This window comes from Embiotoca jacksoni, unplaced genomic scaffold, assembly GCF_022577435.1.
Source record: "Embiotoca jacksoni isolate LCO1_2020_lvr unplaced genomic scaffold, fEmbJac1.0.p SCAF_16, whole genome shotgun sequence".
NCBI lineage: Eukaryota > Metazoa > Chordata > Actinopteri > Embiotocidae > Embiotoca > Embiotoca jacksoni.
The window spans coordinates 4341296-4360017 of record NW_027185296.1 but is presented as its reverse complement, the minus strand read 5'-3'; the positions used below and the strand labels follow the sequence as shown (position 1 = coordinate 4360017).

Genomic DNA, 18722 nt, shown 5'->3' with positions numbered 1-18722 from the left:
TTTAGCACAAAACGCTGCTATGCCTAAAACACTGATTCCCAGAGCCACCAACATGGTTGTAAACGGTTGGTCTCTTAGACATAATATGTCATTTTGTAATCAGGACAATAGAGTATGAGGTAGTATTCTCAGTTACTCCTCTTATTTTGTTTATAGCTCTACTTTTTTAACCTAGGATATGGCCAATAACAAGCAGGGGACTTTTGTGGAGGACTTTTGTGTCCTGACATAGACACACGGTGAGTCTGATCAGCTGATAGTTCCTCTGGTTTCAATGCGCGTCTTCATTTTTTTCCCCTAAAACATTTGGTTTGTGTTTGAGGCTGCTATTTGTTTTATTAATAAATACTTTTTATGAGGAAACAAAATTAATTTTAAAAGTTTTTGGCAACTATATAAAAAGGCAAGTGTTGTGGCATCAAAGATTGGCAATAAACTTCAAAGAGTTAAAATATTTAGAACCTCCGGCATTGAAAAGAAAAAACCCTTTAAAGTATAAACCACAAATCATATTCTCTGGACACAAGACATGCATTCAGCAGACTACTATTTCAGCCTGGGGACAACTCACCGCTTTGACTCTCTTTTTAAAAATTTTACCGAAGATTATTATTCCCAGAATTGTACACACTCTGGATACATCATCTAGTACGATTTGAGACCCTTGCAAAGCGACAAAATGATAAACCTGAGGCACAGGACATATCGCATACAGTACACACACACACACACACACACACACACACACACACACACACACACACACACACACACACACACACACACACACGCACGCACACACACACACACACAAGCAGGACTCTTTGATTGCCCCGCTCTTGTATTTCATTAGAGCCCAGGTGCTGCTGGCCCGGGGGCCTGACAGAGAGGTGTGTTGACGCATGTAGAGGTGTGGATGGAGGGGAAGTGGAGAGGGAGAGAGGTGTGAAGAAAGAGATCGTGTGTTTGTATGGAGGAACCTGTCGAGCCGCGCAAAGCTGGAGGAGAGCTCAGTGGACTGCGCAGCTGACCACAATATCCTCTGGCTGGTTCTGCCATCAAGTCATATTTCACAAACAGGTTTCCGAAGATGGGACTGTAAACATCTTTTTCATTCATGCCTTGTTTTGTTTCAAAGTGGACGAATGTTTGAATATGGGTGATAACAAAAGAGGACTGAATATCATCTACAAAGAAGAACATATATTTGATTCATTGTTTATGAAAAGGCTTTTTGTTTGTCTGTGACAAGGAGAGGAAATACAATAGGAATCAAAACACTCCAACCGCAAACCACATTACTGTAAATTTCATGGTGGAGTTAGGACATTAAGGGGTTTGCTAAAGTAAGCATTACAATACAGTTCATTTTTGAGCCAGGTTCAACACTGCAAATGTGTGTTCGCTTGTGTGTGTGTAGCACTACAATACCTGCATGAGACAGCAGCCTTCTCCTTTAGCACTGACAAAAAGGCCTGTGGGGATACTTGGGATCTGAAACAAAAAAGAGAGAGAGAGAGAGAGAGAGAGAGAGAGACAGAAGAAAGAAGAGAAACAAAGAGAGTCAGAGGGGGCAGGGAGAGGTGAATGAATCATTTATCAAGTGAATGAATGCTGTAGGGCTGCTGCACTGCCACTAGTGGTTCCCTGGCTACTAACCAGCAGGACTTAATTGCCCCCAATTAAGCTGACACCACTAATCATGGCGGTAGAACATGCCCGGAAGAGAGAACCTGCTGCACTCTCACCTGAACCCCTCCGGCTGGCGAATGGAGCCCGTTCACACACACACACACACACACACACACACAAACACACACACACACACACACACACCACACACACACACACACACACACACACACACACACACAGCAGCGCTGACCTGACACCACAGTGCCCTGGTCAAGGGAGTTCGTGCCCACACTGTCGAGTTTGTAATGTGTGGGCAAACAAGCCAATAAAACACAGTTATTAAATCAACACACCAACAAGGTGCTTTTGGGAAATCCAGCCCAGTTAAAACCCGGTTTGGTTTGGCAGCATGAAAAGGTCCTGGCTACTGAACAGCTGAGCACGGAAACACAGAGATGAATGTTTAATGCCAAAGTGTGGCTCTGGTACATAGCTGCTCATCAATCACAGTAATCAAGGGGGAAAAGTTTCTAAACTGCATTAAAGCCCAGGGGTTTCTCTTAAGTGAAATTACTCATCTGAAGTACTGGGAATGATTAGGGGAATTGACAAATTAATTTAGATAAAGTGCTGTCAACATACAGAAACAACCTAAAAGCAGCAGCGTGGCAAATTGATTGGCCTCCCTCATCTGCATGCAAAAACAATCATGGAGCCTCGTCCTAAAAAACCCACCAAGGATGTCGACTACTGACTGTTTCCAGATTACCTTGGCGCTCTGGAGGAGTTTCTTGTTGTCCCTGTTGAGTTCAAAGGTCTCCTGGAAGTCAAGGTTGGTGGAGGCCAGAGAGATGGTGAGGTTTACCCCTCCTACATAGGACAGAATGGCGTACTCCGACAGCGCATGCAGAGCCACACACGTGTCCTGGAACGAGGTTTGAGAAAAGTCACCTTTACATTTCAGCTTTGGGATCAATGAAATAAACTTTAGTAGTAATTATTTATCGTCCAAAACATCAGTATTTACAAAAGACAGTTGTTATATAAAACACTAATAGTTGAATAAAAAAAAAAGAGTGAAAAAGCTTCACTGCCTCTTATTTGAATAATTTATTAGACGACGACTGAAGCTTCTCCAAGTGTCTGAACCCGGACAAAGAAAGAAGCCAGACAAACATGGCTACCTGTGTGGAGGAGAAGCCACCCAAGGCATTCCTTTGCTGTGAGAGCCATTTGACCACAGGCAGGGCAGATGCCACATCCCCCAACAGGGTGTAGGTCAGAAGACCGTAGGCTGTCATCTCCACCTCTGCTGACACCACTGGGAACAAGCAAAAACTGATTAGGAGGAGTTTTCTTTGAATTCTGACTCGTTTTTTGTAGAAATCAAATATTGAACAGTATTATATCAGTGTCGTTGACCATGAAGTTGACAGGAAGTGGTTCTCTTATTTATTTCTATACAGAACCACAAGTGACTTTGAAACTACTGCATAGTCCTCCTTATATTAATATTATTATTCTATTAAATAAGTGGGCGATATTAAATGTTATAATTGTGCAGTTTACCTGACTGAGAGAGGCCATCGCTGAAGCCCATGAAAGTGTCTTCATCTGTCATAGTGCTGCCAGTCAGACTCCAGTGGGTGAGTCCATCTGCAGATACAAAGAAGGTGAGAAGATGACGGGCAGCAGGGGAGGGGGGGGGGCTGAATGTTTCAGCAACTATGAAACCAAATCCTGTCCATTGTACTTGGGGAAAATACAATTATTGTGCTTGGGTAAGAACATTTTGGTCTTCCCCTCAACACCGTCAAATCTGCCAAAACATGCAGAAAGTTTTAGTCGAGAGGAAGGGACGGAAAGGGCCGAAGGAAGCCATCAGTGAGATAAGAGACAGAGGGGAAAGGGGAGGAGTGGATTGAGCTGCTGTTGGACTACAACAGCTACTTTCAAAATCGTGTCTGCCCTTCAGCTTGTGTCTGAGTTTCTGTGTGAGCTGAAGTCAACATTTGGTCAGGAGGCTGTCACTGTCGATGTGTAACATTTCCATGTTTCATTATCTTTACAGTTCAACTGCCATTCAACTTGCTAAGCTCTGAAAGAACAGTGACTGGGTAATCGTGCTGCTCACATTTACATGTGGTAGTACCTTGTGTGATGGCCATGTGGTTGAGGCGGCGCAAGGCCAGCGGGGCGTAAGGGCTGCGCAGCAGAGCCAAGGCATACGCAGACAGAGCGGTCGTGTAGGGATCATCAGCAGAGTAAGTGTTGCTCTCCAGGAAATCCTTGGCTTTGGCCACTGCCACCTTCTCTTCCTGGATCAGACAGGACAGGAAACACAGATGGACATGTGGTGATGGTAATGGTCGATAGCTCACAAAATGTGGCAGAAAAACTCTACATTTTAGTATAATCTAATTATTTGTGAGGATATTTGAATGCCTGGAAAAATGTAATGATATTCTGTCTCCCTTTATCACTGATCTGCTATTTGAACCCATTAATAGGTCAGCCAAGATTTAACATTTGAAGTTTAATGGAGATTTGACATTAGAACAAAGTCTACAGTTTACAGTACAAGTACATCAGAAGATTAAGATCATATTCTATATTCTCTGCTGCAGCCACATAATTTCCCCACTGGGACCATAAGATAGGCCTTTAAATGCTGTGACCCTTTGTACACTTTTTACACACACACACACACACACACACACACACACACACACACACACACCATCATCATCTTTTTCAATGTTCAACTGTTTAGAGGCTGCCCTGTTCAAACTAACTCTGCTCAGATGTAATTATTGAATAAACATTCATTTTGGCCATTAAAAAGTTGAGAGTTGACTTTCATCTCATGCAGATGTGACCTTCCCTCTCATCCATGAGATGATAGGCCTCCAGAGCCACTCACTGTAATTGCAGCAGTCATCTTTTAATTAAGTGAAATTGGAAGGAGGATAGAGGTAGTGCTTTGAAGTGGTGGATACCTTTTCAGTTTTTATCAGTTGTAAAGGGACAGATTCTCAGAAGAAGCCCTTTGGGAGCGATAGCAGAGAAAAGGGGGGAGAGACAGATGGATGGAGAGGAGCCAGGGAAAGGAAATGCTAAATAAGAGTCAACTATTTGGATGGCTGGAGAGCAAAGACGAAAACAATCTGAGATTTAGAGGCTTTTATGTTTCAAGATGTTTCAAGAGGACGATCATAGGAAACTTTTCCCATTTCTTTTAGTCAACACTGATGTTTAATTATTGAGAATGGCTATAAGTGAGAGAACAAAGGAAAAGCAAGCCAGAAAAGAGAAGAAAGTAGAGTGACAAGAGAAATAGTAGATGGCAGAAAAAGAGCAGTGCAACAGAGATATCTTTCACTGGGACTCAGCTGTCTATGCACGTCAGTCATTTGAAGTAATCCAAAACGTGATTAGACATTACATCTACAGCACTGGGGCATAACAAATTTGAGTAGGCTGACTGCCAGCACATCCATCTTCACAACTATCAGGAATGCAGCGATACGTCCACACATGACCCAGGCTGGTAGGATGGGCTCCAGGATACGTGTTTTATGTGGGAGTGGTAGCACACCCTAACTAACACGCTTTTGATGATTAAAAACATGCTCTTTGAAATCCACTGAAATAATAAATCTAATTTTACATCACTGCATCCAGCACAGGTGGATACATTAGGAGAGTGGAACATTTTAGTTTGTTTAGCACAGACAAATGAAACCGTATTTGATCCATCAAAAGCTCGCCGCTAACGAGTGACCGCTAAGTGAGGGGCACAGTCTGAGGTGACACACTGCTTACCTCTGTCGTAATCCCCGTCTCCAAGAGAGCTGCTACCACGTAAGCTGTAAGGGAAATCTTCCCATGGATCCCTCCCTGTGGACAAAAAACTTACGTTAGTTTTCAATTAATTTCACATCTTAGAGACCTTCCCCAACACTTCAGCCTTGAATTCTCTCCAGTGTAAATATTTGTTCAACTTTTTGCGATCAATTTATCCAGAAACTCTTCAGCCTAAAAGTTTGACCGCAGCTCGACACCAGCAACATGAGGTGCAATCAAAAAGTTCAGAGACTGTTACTTTTGCGCAGAGTAATGTGCATGATGCACGAGGAAGCAATAACTTTTATGAGTAAGTATTCCAAGTTATGACACTTTAACAACATCAGCATCTGAGTTGGGCACATTTTTGTGGTCACTGGTACATGAATATTTGTGATTTTACTGTGCATCTGAAACTTGAGCAGAGTACACAAACTTTGCGTTAAATTTTTGGGGAACAGAGGGAAATTGCAGGGAGCCAGATCTGGCGAGTAGAGGAGGTGGGTTGCAACGATTGTGTTGTTGCGGGAAAGTTCAGGTAGTTTGTGCCGAACAGTTTCCCTCGTCACAGTAGAACAAAGCATTGACAGTCTGACCCTTGGGGACAGTGACATTCTGTCCTTTTAGAACACGAATACAACTCAAAACACCTCGCCCGGCTCATAGCTTCAGTGCTGTAGACTTTTTTTTAAGCATTTCAAGGGTCTCTGTTGCCAATTTCCTGACTTTGACACAACATATGATGTGCGCTCTCTGCTCAAATTTCAGGGTCATGGAGAAATCGCAAATGTAAAAGTACCAGTGGACAAAAAAACACGTGTAGCACAGGTGCTGGTGTTGATCAAGTGATGTAACTTGTAATTACTTACGAACAAAAGTTATTACTTCCCCCTGCTCCAGGAACAGTCTCTGAACTTTTTGATTGCAAATCGTCAGTACTGAATAAATCTTGACTTTCACATTTTTTCCTGGTTTGTAAGATCAGAAAAATGAAATATTTGAATCCTCCCTCAACTCCCTATCCATCCAGACACAGGCATACCTGCAGGTCTTTGTTGAGGATGCGTCCCATGGCGGGGAAGGAGCCATCATCTCGCTGATGTTTGATGAGCCAAGACTTGGCTGCACGAAGCTCCTCCGGGTCAATGAAGATGAACCCCCGAGACTGAGCAAAGGACTTCAGCACAAATGCTGTCAACCTGGAGGAAAGACAGATGGAGGTGGTGGGGTGAGACGGAAAACGATCGGTGAAGGGAAGGAAAGGGAGATTTTAAAGATCCTTTCCGACATGTGCTGGCAAATCCCTGAAAAATACTTATCACACTTCAAAACATTTTGAAGGCAATCACTGTTTCAGCAGAGTGAGAAGCTTTTCAACAATCTGTCAACAGAGAGGGAGGTGGGCTGATAGAGAAGAGCATGAACCGAGGGATGTTTTTGTCCGAGAGGGCTGGTATGTATGTATGCATCTGATGAAATGGAAAAAAAGACAGGAAGTGAGGAGGGGAGCAGATGGGTGCGGCAGGGTTTGATCAGGACTACAGGACGCGGCAGCTGTGTGTTTAAGAATGTGAAATCACACACAAGGCAATCAATTATGTTTCTGGTTGGAAGTTGAAGATTCCCCAAAGGTATTCCACAACTCATACAAACATAGATCCCGGGAACGAAGGTTGTGAATCTGGCTGGCCTGGGAGCGCAACTGACAGTTTATGAGCCGCGGTTTTAGTGGACCACGGTGGAGAAGAACCAGGGGAGCAACGGAGAAAGGCCAAGGTCAGCCCCGGGGGACACGGCTGAGCTAATAAACACACACTCATCCATAAACAACAGACCTCCCGGTAGTGGCTCCAAACTGCGCTCTCTGGCCAACAACTGCTCGGTGACAGCAAGACATTCCATTATAGCACTCCTGATCACAAGTGATTTTATAGGATGAGGAAAGTTGTTTAGATGGAAACGAAGGAGTAAACAAACAGGTCACACTCTGGTTTCTTAATGCAGCTCGTAAGTGAGATCATGATCCTAGAAAAGAGCACCAAGGGGGATGAATGGGAAAAGAGAACCTTGCTCTCATAAAGCGAAACATTAAATCTTCCCTGGCTGGAACCTGGATTATTCCTCCCCGGAGACAAAACTAGGGATGAAGCCACAAGCCTGAAGGAATTTTTATAATGTTAAGTAATATTGTGTCACTGGCTTTAAATGTGTGGCCTCTGGGAAAGGTGCTGTAAAGTGTAAATATGATTTAGTTTGGGGAAGGAAGCACTAGACAAGCTCACTTCCACCACTCGGCCCCAGACTCGGGTCATCCTCTCATGACCCCCCTATCCGTTATTCTTTCTCCTGTTTTCTAAGTCCAAATCCCGTCTCTGAGCTACCCTTATCCAGCTCCACACTTCAAAGGGGAGATCTGAAGGATTTTTTTTTTTTAAAGACAATTCATGGGTGTGCGCCGTGATAAAGCCTAGGTTGATAAGCTTTCAGGGGAATGTTATGAGTTGGACTTGGAGAAAGTGTTTTGCACTCCTTTTAAAGAGTTTTCTTTTTGCATGTTATGCCTTTGTGTAGCTGATTACGCTGTGACAACTTTGTGTATTCGTCATTTAATATATGGTGTAAATACAGACCTTAGCTGGCTTTATCTTGAAACATAAACACCGCTACAATAGTGGCCAAGCAACAGCAAAAGAAAGACAGAAACACAGGCTTGCAGGTTTGGCGCAGGAATGGAAGCCGATATTAGGTTAATACAGCAGGAGATATCAGTTCTTTCAATCTCTGGTATTCAGCCCCCTAACCCTGCTCACGCTGTCAGATCAGTCTTTGGGCAGACACAAATGCCATGCCAGACTCAACATGTAGAGCCCAGGACTAAGAATGTCACTGTCTGAGAAAATGAAAAAATGCACTGCCCCATATTTAAAGAGAATCATACAAGGAACGAACTTTTGACAAGTTTGTTTGACGCAAATTTTTAGTTCAGCTTTTTAACTTAAGTTAAGTTAAGTCCTCACTCAGGTTTATGGAGGGAGGGGAAAGAGAGTAGAATAATTTTGTGTGTGTGTGTGTGTGTGAAAACATCGTGAGGCTTGTTGATTACAATGGTGATAGATGAAAAGAAAGATTATAAAATCTGAATGGAAAGTGAATCTATAACTTTAGTTTGGAAGTTTAATTCTGCCATTACTATTTCTATTGGACACTCAGTTAAATGCCATATCAGAGATCAGGTGATTGGGAGTGAATGCAGTCAGTAAATGCATGCGTGCACCGAGTGGCAACAACCTAAAGCCAGTGCGTAAGTGCCTTAAAGTGCAATACCACTGAGGGCCACTAGGTGCTGGCTCCAATAGTCTCCCATTTCTCTCATGAAATACTGCATCAGTGAATGTTTTTCCACAAGTCATTATGGTTTCATTCACTAAATTCACTCCTTGTGAGCAGTGATCTGGAGGTCATTTTTGAAGTAATTTCATAATTATATAGATTGAGGCCTAATATCGAGAGAGGTATGTTTGGGGTGTGACTGACACGCTGGAGGGTCAATCATGGGTGATATAATGACTGTTATGACTGTTATTTTGTCATTATCAGTGGGGTAGGCAATATACTATCCACATACAGTTTGCTGTTCGTTTGCTTGTTTAATCAGTTTTCAGCTCACCGTGATTATGTATGGTTCTTCAGTTAATTGGAAACTCACCGGATTCTAAAATCCATCTTTTTTGGGAAGTGATAGTTGCTTTATTTTCTGTTTCCCAAATTTAACGTCACTTCATATGCAATTTTAGCATTAGGTAGAACGTGCACAATGATCTTGCCCGTTGATTAACAGCCCGATGACGCTTTACGAGTCTACTCCAATCAGGTTTCAAGTGCCAATCCCCCTGCTCCATCTGGCTTTATTCTTCAAGCTTCAATTCAGCTCCAATGCAAATTAATGGGTGTCATCAACACTTGCAACATCCTATGTTAACTTTATCAACAATCTATGGTACACACAAACCCACACTCAGGTCGGTATTTTTGGTTATGCAAAATTGCATTGTGGTTCTCATTCATCTCAACATAAAAAGGAGTTGGGGGTTACAAACATACTCTTTCATTCCTTGTCAGTGTCTTCCTGCTTATGGATAATCAGAATGCGCTACAGAGATGATTAACACTGGAAACCAAACAATTACTGGCAGCCTTTTTCATTAAGGTAAATATTACCATTAGATCCTGGCAATTTTGTCTCAGCTACATTTCTTACACACTGGGATACATTAACACTGCATTACAACTGCTTTTATACAGGCAGTAAAGGCACTGCTATACTCGTGAACTCTAGAACTAATACAAAAGCCGAGCTTGTTTTGGAAGCAAACGTGTTGTTGATGGATTCATAAAGTGTCTGATGCAGGTTTACTGAAGGTTCACCATCTGTGTTGTGCCCACAACACACACTTGTTGCCCTGGGCGCCAAGGAAAACTTCAAACCGCGGCTTGTTACATCCTCATATCCTCTCTCAGTCATCAGGGGAAGAGTTCAAGCTTTCCGTGTCGGTTTAATGTTACCAATTACACCCAGGTAGTGAGTCATTAGGAGGCATGCACCACTTCTATTTTCTGGGGCATGTAAAAAAAAAAAAAAAAGAAGTTAAAATCCATTTGGTGAAGTGGCTCCAGACAACTTATAACATTGTCTCCAATAGTGGCATTAAGGGCATGTCAGTGGGGCCAAAAACAGCATGGGACCACTCAGTGGCACGGATATGAACCCAAATAAATCTTGACAACTTTGTCGACCTCAGGGATCCAATTGTGCAGTTTGTTTATGATTCTCTATCGTTTATGTAACCTGCTGTTTCACTGTGTTAGCTCTATTAAATATTATAATTCCCACCTCAGCTCATAAATCAACCAGAGGTATGCACACTGCGCGTGGGTCTCAGAATAAAAGCAGTGGAGCTCCCCATTGAGAGAATTGATTTTAGTTTTATAAACATTAAGATGGTTCTGTCTGCCTGCCTGCCCCCAGGGAGTGTAAACATGAAATAAAAACTGAGAGGAAAACTTAACCAGTGATTTCAATACACACACAGGAATAGATTCATTTGAGCACAGTGTACTGAGATTTTGATATAAACTTCATTGCTCTGGTCAGCAACCTATGTCCCAGTTTAAAGTGGAAGAATGTGAGCATAGCTTGGATGGAATGAGTTCTGTAAACTTCAACAACTACACCTGCAGTGACTTACCACATACTGCCAGAGGAATCCCTTTCTCCGAAGGCACTGTAGGATCCATCCTGCCGTTTGTAGGTCAGTTGTCTCTGGTAGCCTGGGTAAGAATAAAGCATGGGAGAGAACTTTCAACAAGAGAAATTACTAAAGCGATGTGCACACATTTTAAGGTTGGTCTGTAAGAACTCCAGCTCAACATTTTTTCTATCCATACCAACTGTTGGCACTGCCACTGCTCAAGTACTTACATACTTGATGTAATGGAATAAACGTACAGTAACTGTAAGATATAAACTTGGACATGCCCTTGTTGTTCTTACAGTGCCAGGATTGTATCGAGGCACAGATCTGGGGAAGGGTACAGAAAGATTTCTGCAGCATTGAAGGTCCCAATGAGGATAGTGGCCTCCATCATCCGTAAATGGAAGAAGTTTGGAACCACCGGGATGCTTCCTAGAGTTGGCCGCCCGACCAAACTGAGCGATCGGGGGAGAAGGGCCTTAGTGAGGGAGGTAACCAAGAACCTGATGGTCACTCTGACAGAGCTCCAGCGTTGCTCTGTGAAGAGAGCAGAACCTTCCAGAAGGACAACCATCTCTGCAGCACTCCACCAAGCAGGCCTGTATGGTAGAGTGGCCAGACGGAAGCCACTCCTCAGTAAAAGGCACATGACTGCCCACCTGGAGTTTGCCAAAAGGCACCTGAAGGACTCTCAGACCATGAGAAACAAAATTCTCTGGTCTGATGAAACAAAGATTGAACTCTTTGGCCTGAATGCCAAGCGTCATGTCTGGAGGAAGCCAGGCACTGCTCATCACCTGGCCAATACCATCCCTACAGTAAAGCATGATGGTGGCAGTATCATGTTGTGGGGATGTTTTTCAGCGGCAGGAACTGGGAGACCAGTCAGGATCGAGGGAAAGATGAATGCAGCGATGTACAGAGACATCCTTGATTAAAACCTTCTCCAGAGCGCTCTGGACCTCAGACTGGGGACAAGGTTCATCTTCCAACAGGACAATGACCCGAAGCACACAGCCAAGATAACAAAGGAATGGCTTCGGGACAACTCTGTGAATGTCCTTGAGTGGCCCAGCCAGAGCCCAGACTTGAACCCGGTTGAACATCTTTGGAGAGATCTGAAAATGGCTGTGCACCGACGCTCCCCATCCAACCTGACGGAGCTTGAGAGGTTCTGCAAAGAAGAATGGGAGAAACTGCCCAAAAATAGGTGCCAAGCTTATAGCATCATACTCAAAAAGACTTGAGGCTGTAACTGCTGCCAAAGGTGCTTCAACAAAGTATTGAGCAAAGGCTGTGAATACTTTTGTACATGTTATATTTTCATTCTTTATTTTTAATAGATTTGCAACAATTTTAAACAAACTTTTTCCACTTTGTCAATATGGGGTATTGTGTGTAGAATTTTGAGGGAAAAAATGAATTTAATCCATTTTGGAATAAGGCTGTAAATGTGGAAAAAGTGAAGCGCTGTGAATACTTTCCGGATGCACTGTACATATGTAATGAAGGGTTTTGCACTTTGTCATTGGGACCATGCAAACTGTAAAATATAGCAGAGAATTCCAATATAGAAGTGAATTCCCACTTAACTCCATGTTTGTTTGTTGTTGTTTTATTTTGGGAGCAGTCTGTTTTGCCAGCTTAAGGTCACTCTCAATGTCACGAATAACTCTTAAGCCTGATCAAGGTTTGTGCGCAGCTCTTTAACATCTGCCTGCAGGGTGGCCTGGACGTGGTACAGCATGCTATAAAATTACTACCAAGAAGTACTGAAGGTGAGGTTTTCCTGAATAACAGGAGATCTTCTTAAAGGTGAAAGGTAAAAATAAAAAAAAATAAAAACATTCTGAGTAACTACATCCAGCCTCATGATCTAAAGTATTTCGTGCCAGCCAGGCCAAGGCTACTCTGAAACTTTGATCCAATAGTTTCCAGAAAAACAAACAAAGGTATACAAACGAGGCACCTCCAGCACCTCCTCGAATAAATGTTATCCCACCAGAGAAGAACGTGGGATCTGTGCAACTGAAAGTGATCCTAATCTTAGTATCAAATATTGGAGGACTAGTTATGTATTATTGTATAAATTAAGCATTACTGTATTGGTGTTGCAGTAACTCAGCTTCTCATAATGGCAACTCAAATCTATTCGCACATGCAAATCTCCTTACAAAAAGACTCAAGAAAAAAGGTTAAGAGACCATCAAAGAGTATTTTTGAGGCTTCGTGAGGAAGTTATCTTTAACTCATTGGGAACAGGTAACATTAAATGTTTGAACCTAAACAAGGTTGGGTTCCAGCATCTTTACCTTGAAGCAGGTAGTCAGTTGCTTCATTCTCCACCTCAAGGCTGAGCTGCCTGGTCTTCTGCAGGTACTTCAGAACAAAAACATTGGGGGCAAAGTGGATCATGTTCTGCTCGCCACACCCAAAGGGCAACCTCAACAACTTGTCCAGGTTATTTAGAGTCGGCCCCATGACATCCCCTGAAACGGGTGTAGAGATACACGCACAAAAACACACATTACTCACACTGCAAAACATTCTGTATTTTAGTTCCATTTACTGTAAATATAGACTTGACTACTTAATCTAAGCCAATTCTTTCAGGATTTAGATAAGAATACAGTGGAAATCTGCCTTCAGCCATAAAATGGTTTACCAATCATAAATGCAGTCGCCCTCTCAGATCCAGGCACCATGTTATGTGGGACCCCCAGTGTGAAGGCCTCGTTATGGTTGTCATCAGAGTCTTCCTTCCTCCAGATCTTGAACTCCCCAACTGAGCCCCAGCCTGTTGAGAAGCCAATGTGTCGCACCTGGATGGAAAAAAAAATATATATATTTTTAAATTATCTGTAAACATAAATTACTACAACTTGTACATAGATGCCATAAAAGAGTCAAACCTGTCCTGGGAACTGGCCGGCCCAATGAAGGATCACTGATTCATTGGATGGATGTAGACCATGGCCCACCTGGGGAGAATGATGCAAACAAGAGAATGACAAACAATTCTGTAAAAATACTCATTTGTAATTAACTGTCCATTATATGTTGTTTTTGCTTGTGTTATTTTATTATTTGGTCATGTAACAACTCCTGTACCCTGTAATAGATAACAGTCAACAAGAAAACATCAAAGGAATCGACTTGAAAAGGAAACCGGTGCAGTTCTCTAACAGCTGCTCCCTTTGCCAAGTGTTGGTGATGCCAGCGTGATTCATGCACCTCCTCCACCCAATCAGAAAAACAAACACTCAAACAGAGCACACTTCCTCTCTGGTACAAGAGTTTAATTTCGTAATCACATTAAACCAAAGGCCATGCAAGGCCGAGCCCCACAGCCCATCCACCCCAAAAGGCTGTCGTTCCCCAAGAAAATAAATGAGTCGCTTTGGGCTGGAATATGCTGGCTTTTAATTACTGCCTTTGGTGAATGATGCGAGGCTAATGCAGGGGCTGGGGCTGGGGAACGGTGTGCCAGCCACTGACTGCCATGCGAGCACTAGGTCATGGATCACTGAGTGTCCTCAGTGACATCAGCCCGTTAAGCGTGACCTTGCAGGAAGGCACACCAGTAAAAGTGGCGCCAGTTCTCCTAACACACAGACCCCATGGCCTGGTGAGTGTTTTTCTCTCACTACTCTTTGTGTCAGAGCATACACTCCCAACCTGATGGTGCAGAATATTTCAGTGGTATACATACTTCCTTAATCTTACCTGTACCACGCCTCCCTTCCAACTGATCCAGAAGCTGCGGAACTCATCCCAGGACAGGATGCCTGGTGTTGGGACGCTGGCCAGGGGCTCCCCCATCTTGCCCAAAGAAATCCACGAGCGAGTGTTCTGCCTTCCCCCGAGTACGATCTCTAGCATCTCTGCGCTGTCGTGGGGACTGGCGGAGAGGGCAAAATGGGCATCGTTGTGGGTCTTCACTGCCACCTGGAACTGGTTCATCCTGGCCGGCTTTTTCACATACTGATACTCATACTTGTTAGGGGTGGAAATGTGGATCCTCTCTGTGAATGCGAATATACATAATTCACTCAGGTACTTGGGTTTAGTCCAGTTTAAGGCAGGAACAATGTGCTACTATGGTCATTATGCATTAATAAATGTAAGAAAGATGATTAGGAACAGGATACATTAGCAAACAATGATGTCCCATCAGCCTCCTGCAAACTATAGTGTTATATGATATGAGATAAATATATTTGCACTGACCATTGGGACAGAAAAACACACTATAGGTGTATTCTCTGGGCAGGCCTTCTGGCTGTTAAGACAGGTGAGAGGGAGGGAGAAATGTCACAAGAAAACAGCACAGCAAAAGTTATATCAAATGTTAAATATATACAAACATATGAAGAAGGTCTTAAAAAGTGCCAGTGATGAATGTCAGCGCTCTTACCTCCACCAGGACGGTCCTGCGAACGTAGTCCAGGCCAGTTGGGATCCTTCTCTCTTCCACATCATTTCCTAATTTGCCTGTCGGGAATCCATCTGAACAGCAGCTTGGTTCGCTGTAGGCGATGGCACGAGCTGTCGAAGCAGCACACAACACAATCAGCTTTCCTTCTTTCTTTTCTGTCACAGGACAGTATCACCAGTTTTGGTTGGGTAAGATGTCAGTGTCATCCTAAGACAGTCACTAGACCCCTACACAGCCTTAAAGAAAGGTTTCAGGTGTTACTCACTCTAGTAATGTAGCTATATCCAGTAGGTGTTGATACGTAAAGTGCTAATAGTGGAGTTGGGAGCACTGAGCTGAGGGAGGACTTGTCTGTCCCAGTTGCCAAAAAAACTGATGGCTGCCAATTCACTTGGTAGTTGCAACACTTCTGATTGTTAATAGAATACTATACAGTATATACTATAGTAGTGTAGAGTAACGGAGTACTTGCAGATTGTGACTCGTGGGTGATATTGTTTTTACTAATCCAGACATTGAGGCACATTCCGTTGAGATACTGAGTCGATCTATGAGGGATTTGATAAGACATATATACACATCTCAATAATGTTGACAGATCGTCAGTGGATTGGAGGTATACATCAAAAAGTGTTTTTGAAGTCAACAATCACTAATACTTGCATGAGGCCATATCTCTGATGTTATTTGGGGACATCAACATACATCACACAGGACAAACATGTCTGTTAAAAGAACGCCTAGTTCTCTTGCCGGGGAGCACATTGGAAATGTGGCCCTGTGCCAATGGCATCTCTTTGTGTTTGTGTAGCGAGAAGGAAACACAAGGGGCCAGGGGACAAGGAGAGGGGCCATGGGGGGCCCATTGACCGCCAGTGACCTGCAAACTCATCAACATGCCACTGAGTGTCACAGTGCAGCTCTGGTTACTCCCCCACTGCTGGCCTGCTTTGTTTTCACATGCGCTCTGGAGGGGACTATTTGTAACCTGGGTGGGTGACCAGATCACACACACAGCTCCGCTCCTTGGCCAGCAGAGCTCTTCAAAGTCTTGCCTTTTTGTGCGGCATCACACTGAGGGGACCGACGTCCCGGTGAAAGGCTGCTATTGTTTCTTAAGTGCCAAACCACTTAAGAATTCGAATAATGCTTTTTCCATAATGCAGCACAATCTAATCTGTGTGGTTTTACATAAAGCATCAAAACCCTGAATCATTCTCTCGCAACAAATGTTGTTCGCTCTGAATATGTGTCTGGAGAACTTAAAAATGTTAATATTGAATTTAACCAATTATCTGCATCGTGGCGTTGCGTAGTCTGTTCTGTATTTAATAATAAAATACCTGCTCAGTTTATTGAACAAAAAGGAACATACATGGCTGCAGAGAGGTGTTTTCTCCAGAGATGCAAAAGGGGATGAACAGCCTGACCAACAAGCCTAATTTTGTCCAATAACTCCATTGTCACTATGACGACATTAACACAAAATATTAATGATTTTCTAATTGAAAAATAATTTAGAAGGACTAATATTTCACTGCCACCCTGTTCATACAATATTTCAAATAACAATAATGTTAAAGTTGAATGAAATGAAATGGAGTAATTCATGAGGAGGTTTTTCATTCAGATGTGCTCTGTGGGTACCTGTGATGTTAACTGATCCCAGTTCAGTGAAAGACAATACGATGGATGTAGGAGTAGCCTCTCCAGGAGCGACGCATTTCTTTCTGGTAAGGTGGTGCTTCCCAGGATGGCCAACAAACTTAATGCCTTTTGGAACTGACACTTTTACATGAACCTGTGAGAGGAGAGGAGAGGAGAAGAGAGGAGAGGAGACAAATCAGAGGCAGTTGATCTCCTCTGACAGCCTACAATGACATCATATCTGCTTGGCAGGCCCCTCCCTCATATAGCGTGTTTCCTCAAAGCTCTGAAAGCGAGGGATAATTTTTAAATCACATTGTGAATTTTCCATGCTGACTGACTCATGCTCCTCAAGCTCCCTGAAGGATTAAGTTCCACTCATCGTCCAATTTTCACAGGGCTCAGTAATGCAGAGGGATCTTTTAACTGTTCTTTATCTGCATGCCACAAGTCATAAATAACCAAGAAGAAAATATAGGAATCACATGTTCCTGGGGTGGACATCAAAGGAAGGGCTATTCTGGTTTGCATATTCACCTAACATGACATCAGGACAGCACACGCACAGGCCATTTAACAAGCTCATCTGCAAACATCATGATGTCATCCGTATGGAGTGCAGGATGGACCCATTTAAGGCCAGGATAGAGTTTGGAGGGCTCTTCAAAGTGAGTGCTGAAACATACTCCTGGCTAATCTCATATCTTCACATTACAAACCTACACTTCCTTTTCAATCCCTCTGCATCCCTGGGCCTACCCATTCACTGCTATTCCATAATAATCATGGACTTGTTTATCACATTGTTTAGACATTACACCAGTTCTGCTAAATTAAAAAATTAAAAAAACGACCACCACAATGGGTTGCATGTTTTGAGCAAATCATACATCTTTATGTGTTTCCGTCAACTGGATGAATCTCTGTGTTCTCTCTGGTTTGTAGAATTAACTTAAATCATGTACAGATTAATAAAGACTCTTTCATTTATTATGTTTAATATGATTATGGGTTTATCTGCTTTACAATGAAATTATGTCGCTCCAGTCTGTAATTGTACTAAAGCTACTTCTGTCTAATGTGTAAATACAGCACCTATTGCATATCTATCCAGATTGAGAGAACTTGGCTTCTGTTCCCTTACTGTGATTCTAACATTTTTTCCTCTTAAAGAACTTTTCCTTTCCAAATCTTGGCTCTGATTATAGTATCACATGTTGTTCATGTTTTCTACCTGCCAGTTTTGCTCTCATGTTCCTTCACTATAAAACTTAACTCAACTTTTGCCTTTATTTGCTTGTTTGCCAGTTTAAATCATTTCACTCCTTTTCTTTACATTTTGATTGGTCATTGTACGACATTTCTTATTGCTGGCAAGTCATTGTTTCAGAAGGATATAGTCTAAATATGTCTCCTCTGACACGTATGGAATCCCATGTTTGTTTGAATCACTTCACTTGACAGTGATTCACCACTAATGTCATGTGCCATCATAACATACGTAGAGTTAAGCCCTCTCCCTCAGATGTTTCCCTTCCATTACAAGTGCCTCAGCCAACCAGTTTTACAAATGCCACAATAAAGACCTCATCAACTAGGACTACACCTACTGAAATTATTAAAACTATTTTTGTGGAGGTTACCTTCAGGTGGTCCATCTTTTAGTGATGTGTTCATGGACCCCTTGGTGGCATGTAGGCGGAGTGACAAGGGAGAATTTGTGTCACACTGACAAGTTATATTGTGTGACAACCAGACATCAAGCTGCCCTTTGTATTGTAGAACTGATGGTGAAGTGATTTGTGAATTTCTCACACAGAGAAGAAAAAAAAAAAAAGGTCCATACCCATCTTTAGAATCTGGTAACAATTACATTTCAATCTGTTTTGCCCACTTGATGTAGA

At 42.7% G+C, this 18722-nt stretch overlaps 1 protein-coding gene across 1 annotated transcript in view; it reads right to left on the bottom strand.

Moving 5' to 3' along the window:
* cpamd8 (C3 and PZP like alpha-2-macroglobulin domain containing 8) overlaps positions 1 to 18722 on the bottom strand; it is a 46376-nt gene that overhangs the window by 10751 nt on the left and 16903 nt on the right. Inside the window, exons 21-35 of the mRNA XM_069150298.1 lie at positions 16819 to 16972; positions 15151 to 15281; positions 14964 to 15015; positions 14460 to 14758; positions 13646 to 13714; positions 13399 to 13555; positions 13046 to 13222; positions 10728 to 10809; positions 6524 to 6680; positions 5461 to 5535; positions 3788 to 3953; positions 3205 to 3291; positions 2820 to 2956; positions 2405 to 2560; positions 1432 to 1494 (exon numbers count right to left, since the gene is read on the bottom strand). Of these exons, the coding sequence (XP_069006399.1) occupies positions 1432 to 1494; positions 2405 to 2560; positions 2820 to 2956; positions 3205 to 3291; positions 3788 to 3953; positions 5461 to 5535; positions 6524 to 6680; positions 10728 to 10809; positions 13046 to 13222; positions 13399 to 13555; positions 13646 to 13714; positions 14460 to 14758; positions 14964 to 15015; positions 15151 to 15281; positions 16819 to 16972 (1962 nt within the window). The remainder of the gene's footprint in view (positions 1 to 1431; positions 1495 to 2404; positions 2561 to 2819; positions 2957 to 3204; positions 3292 to 3787; positions 3954 to 5460; positions 5536 to 6523; positions 6681 to 10727; positions 10810 to 13045; positions 13223 to 13398; positions 13556 to 13645; positions 13715 to 14459; positions 14759 to 14963; positions 15016 to 15150; positions 15282 to 16818; positions 16973 to 18722) is intronic.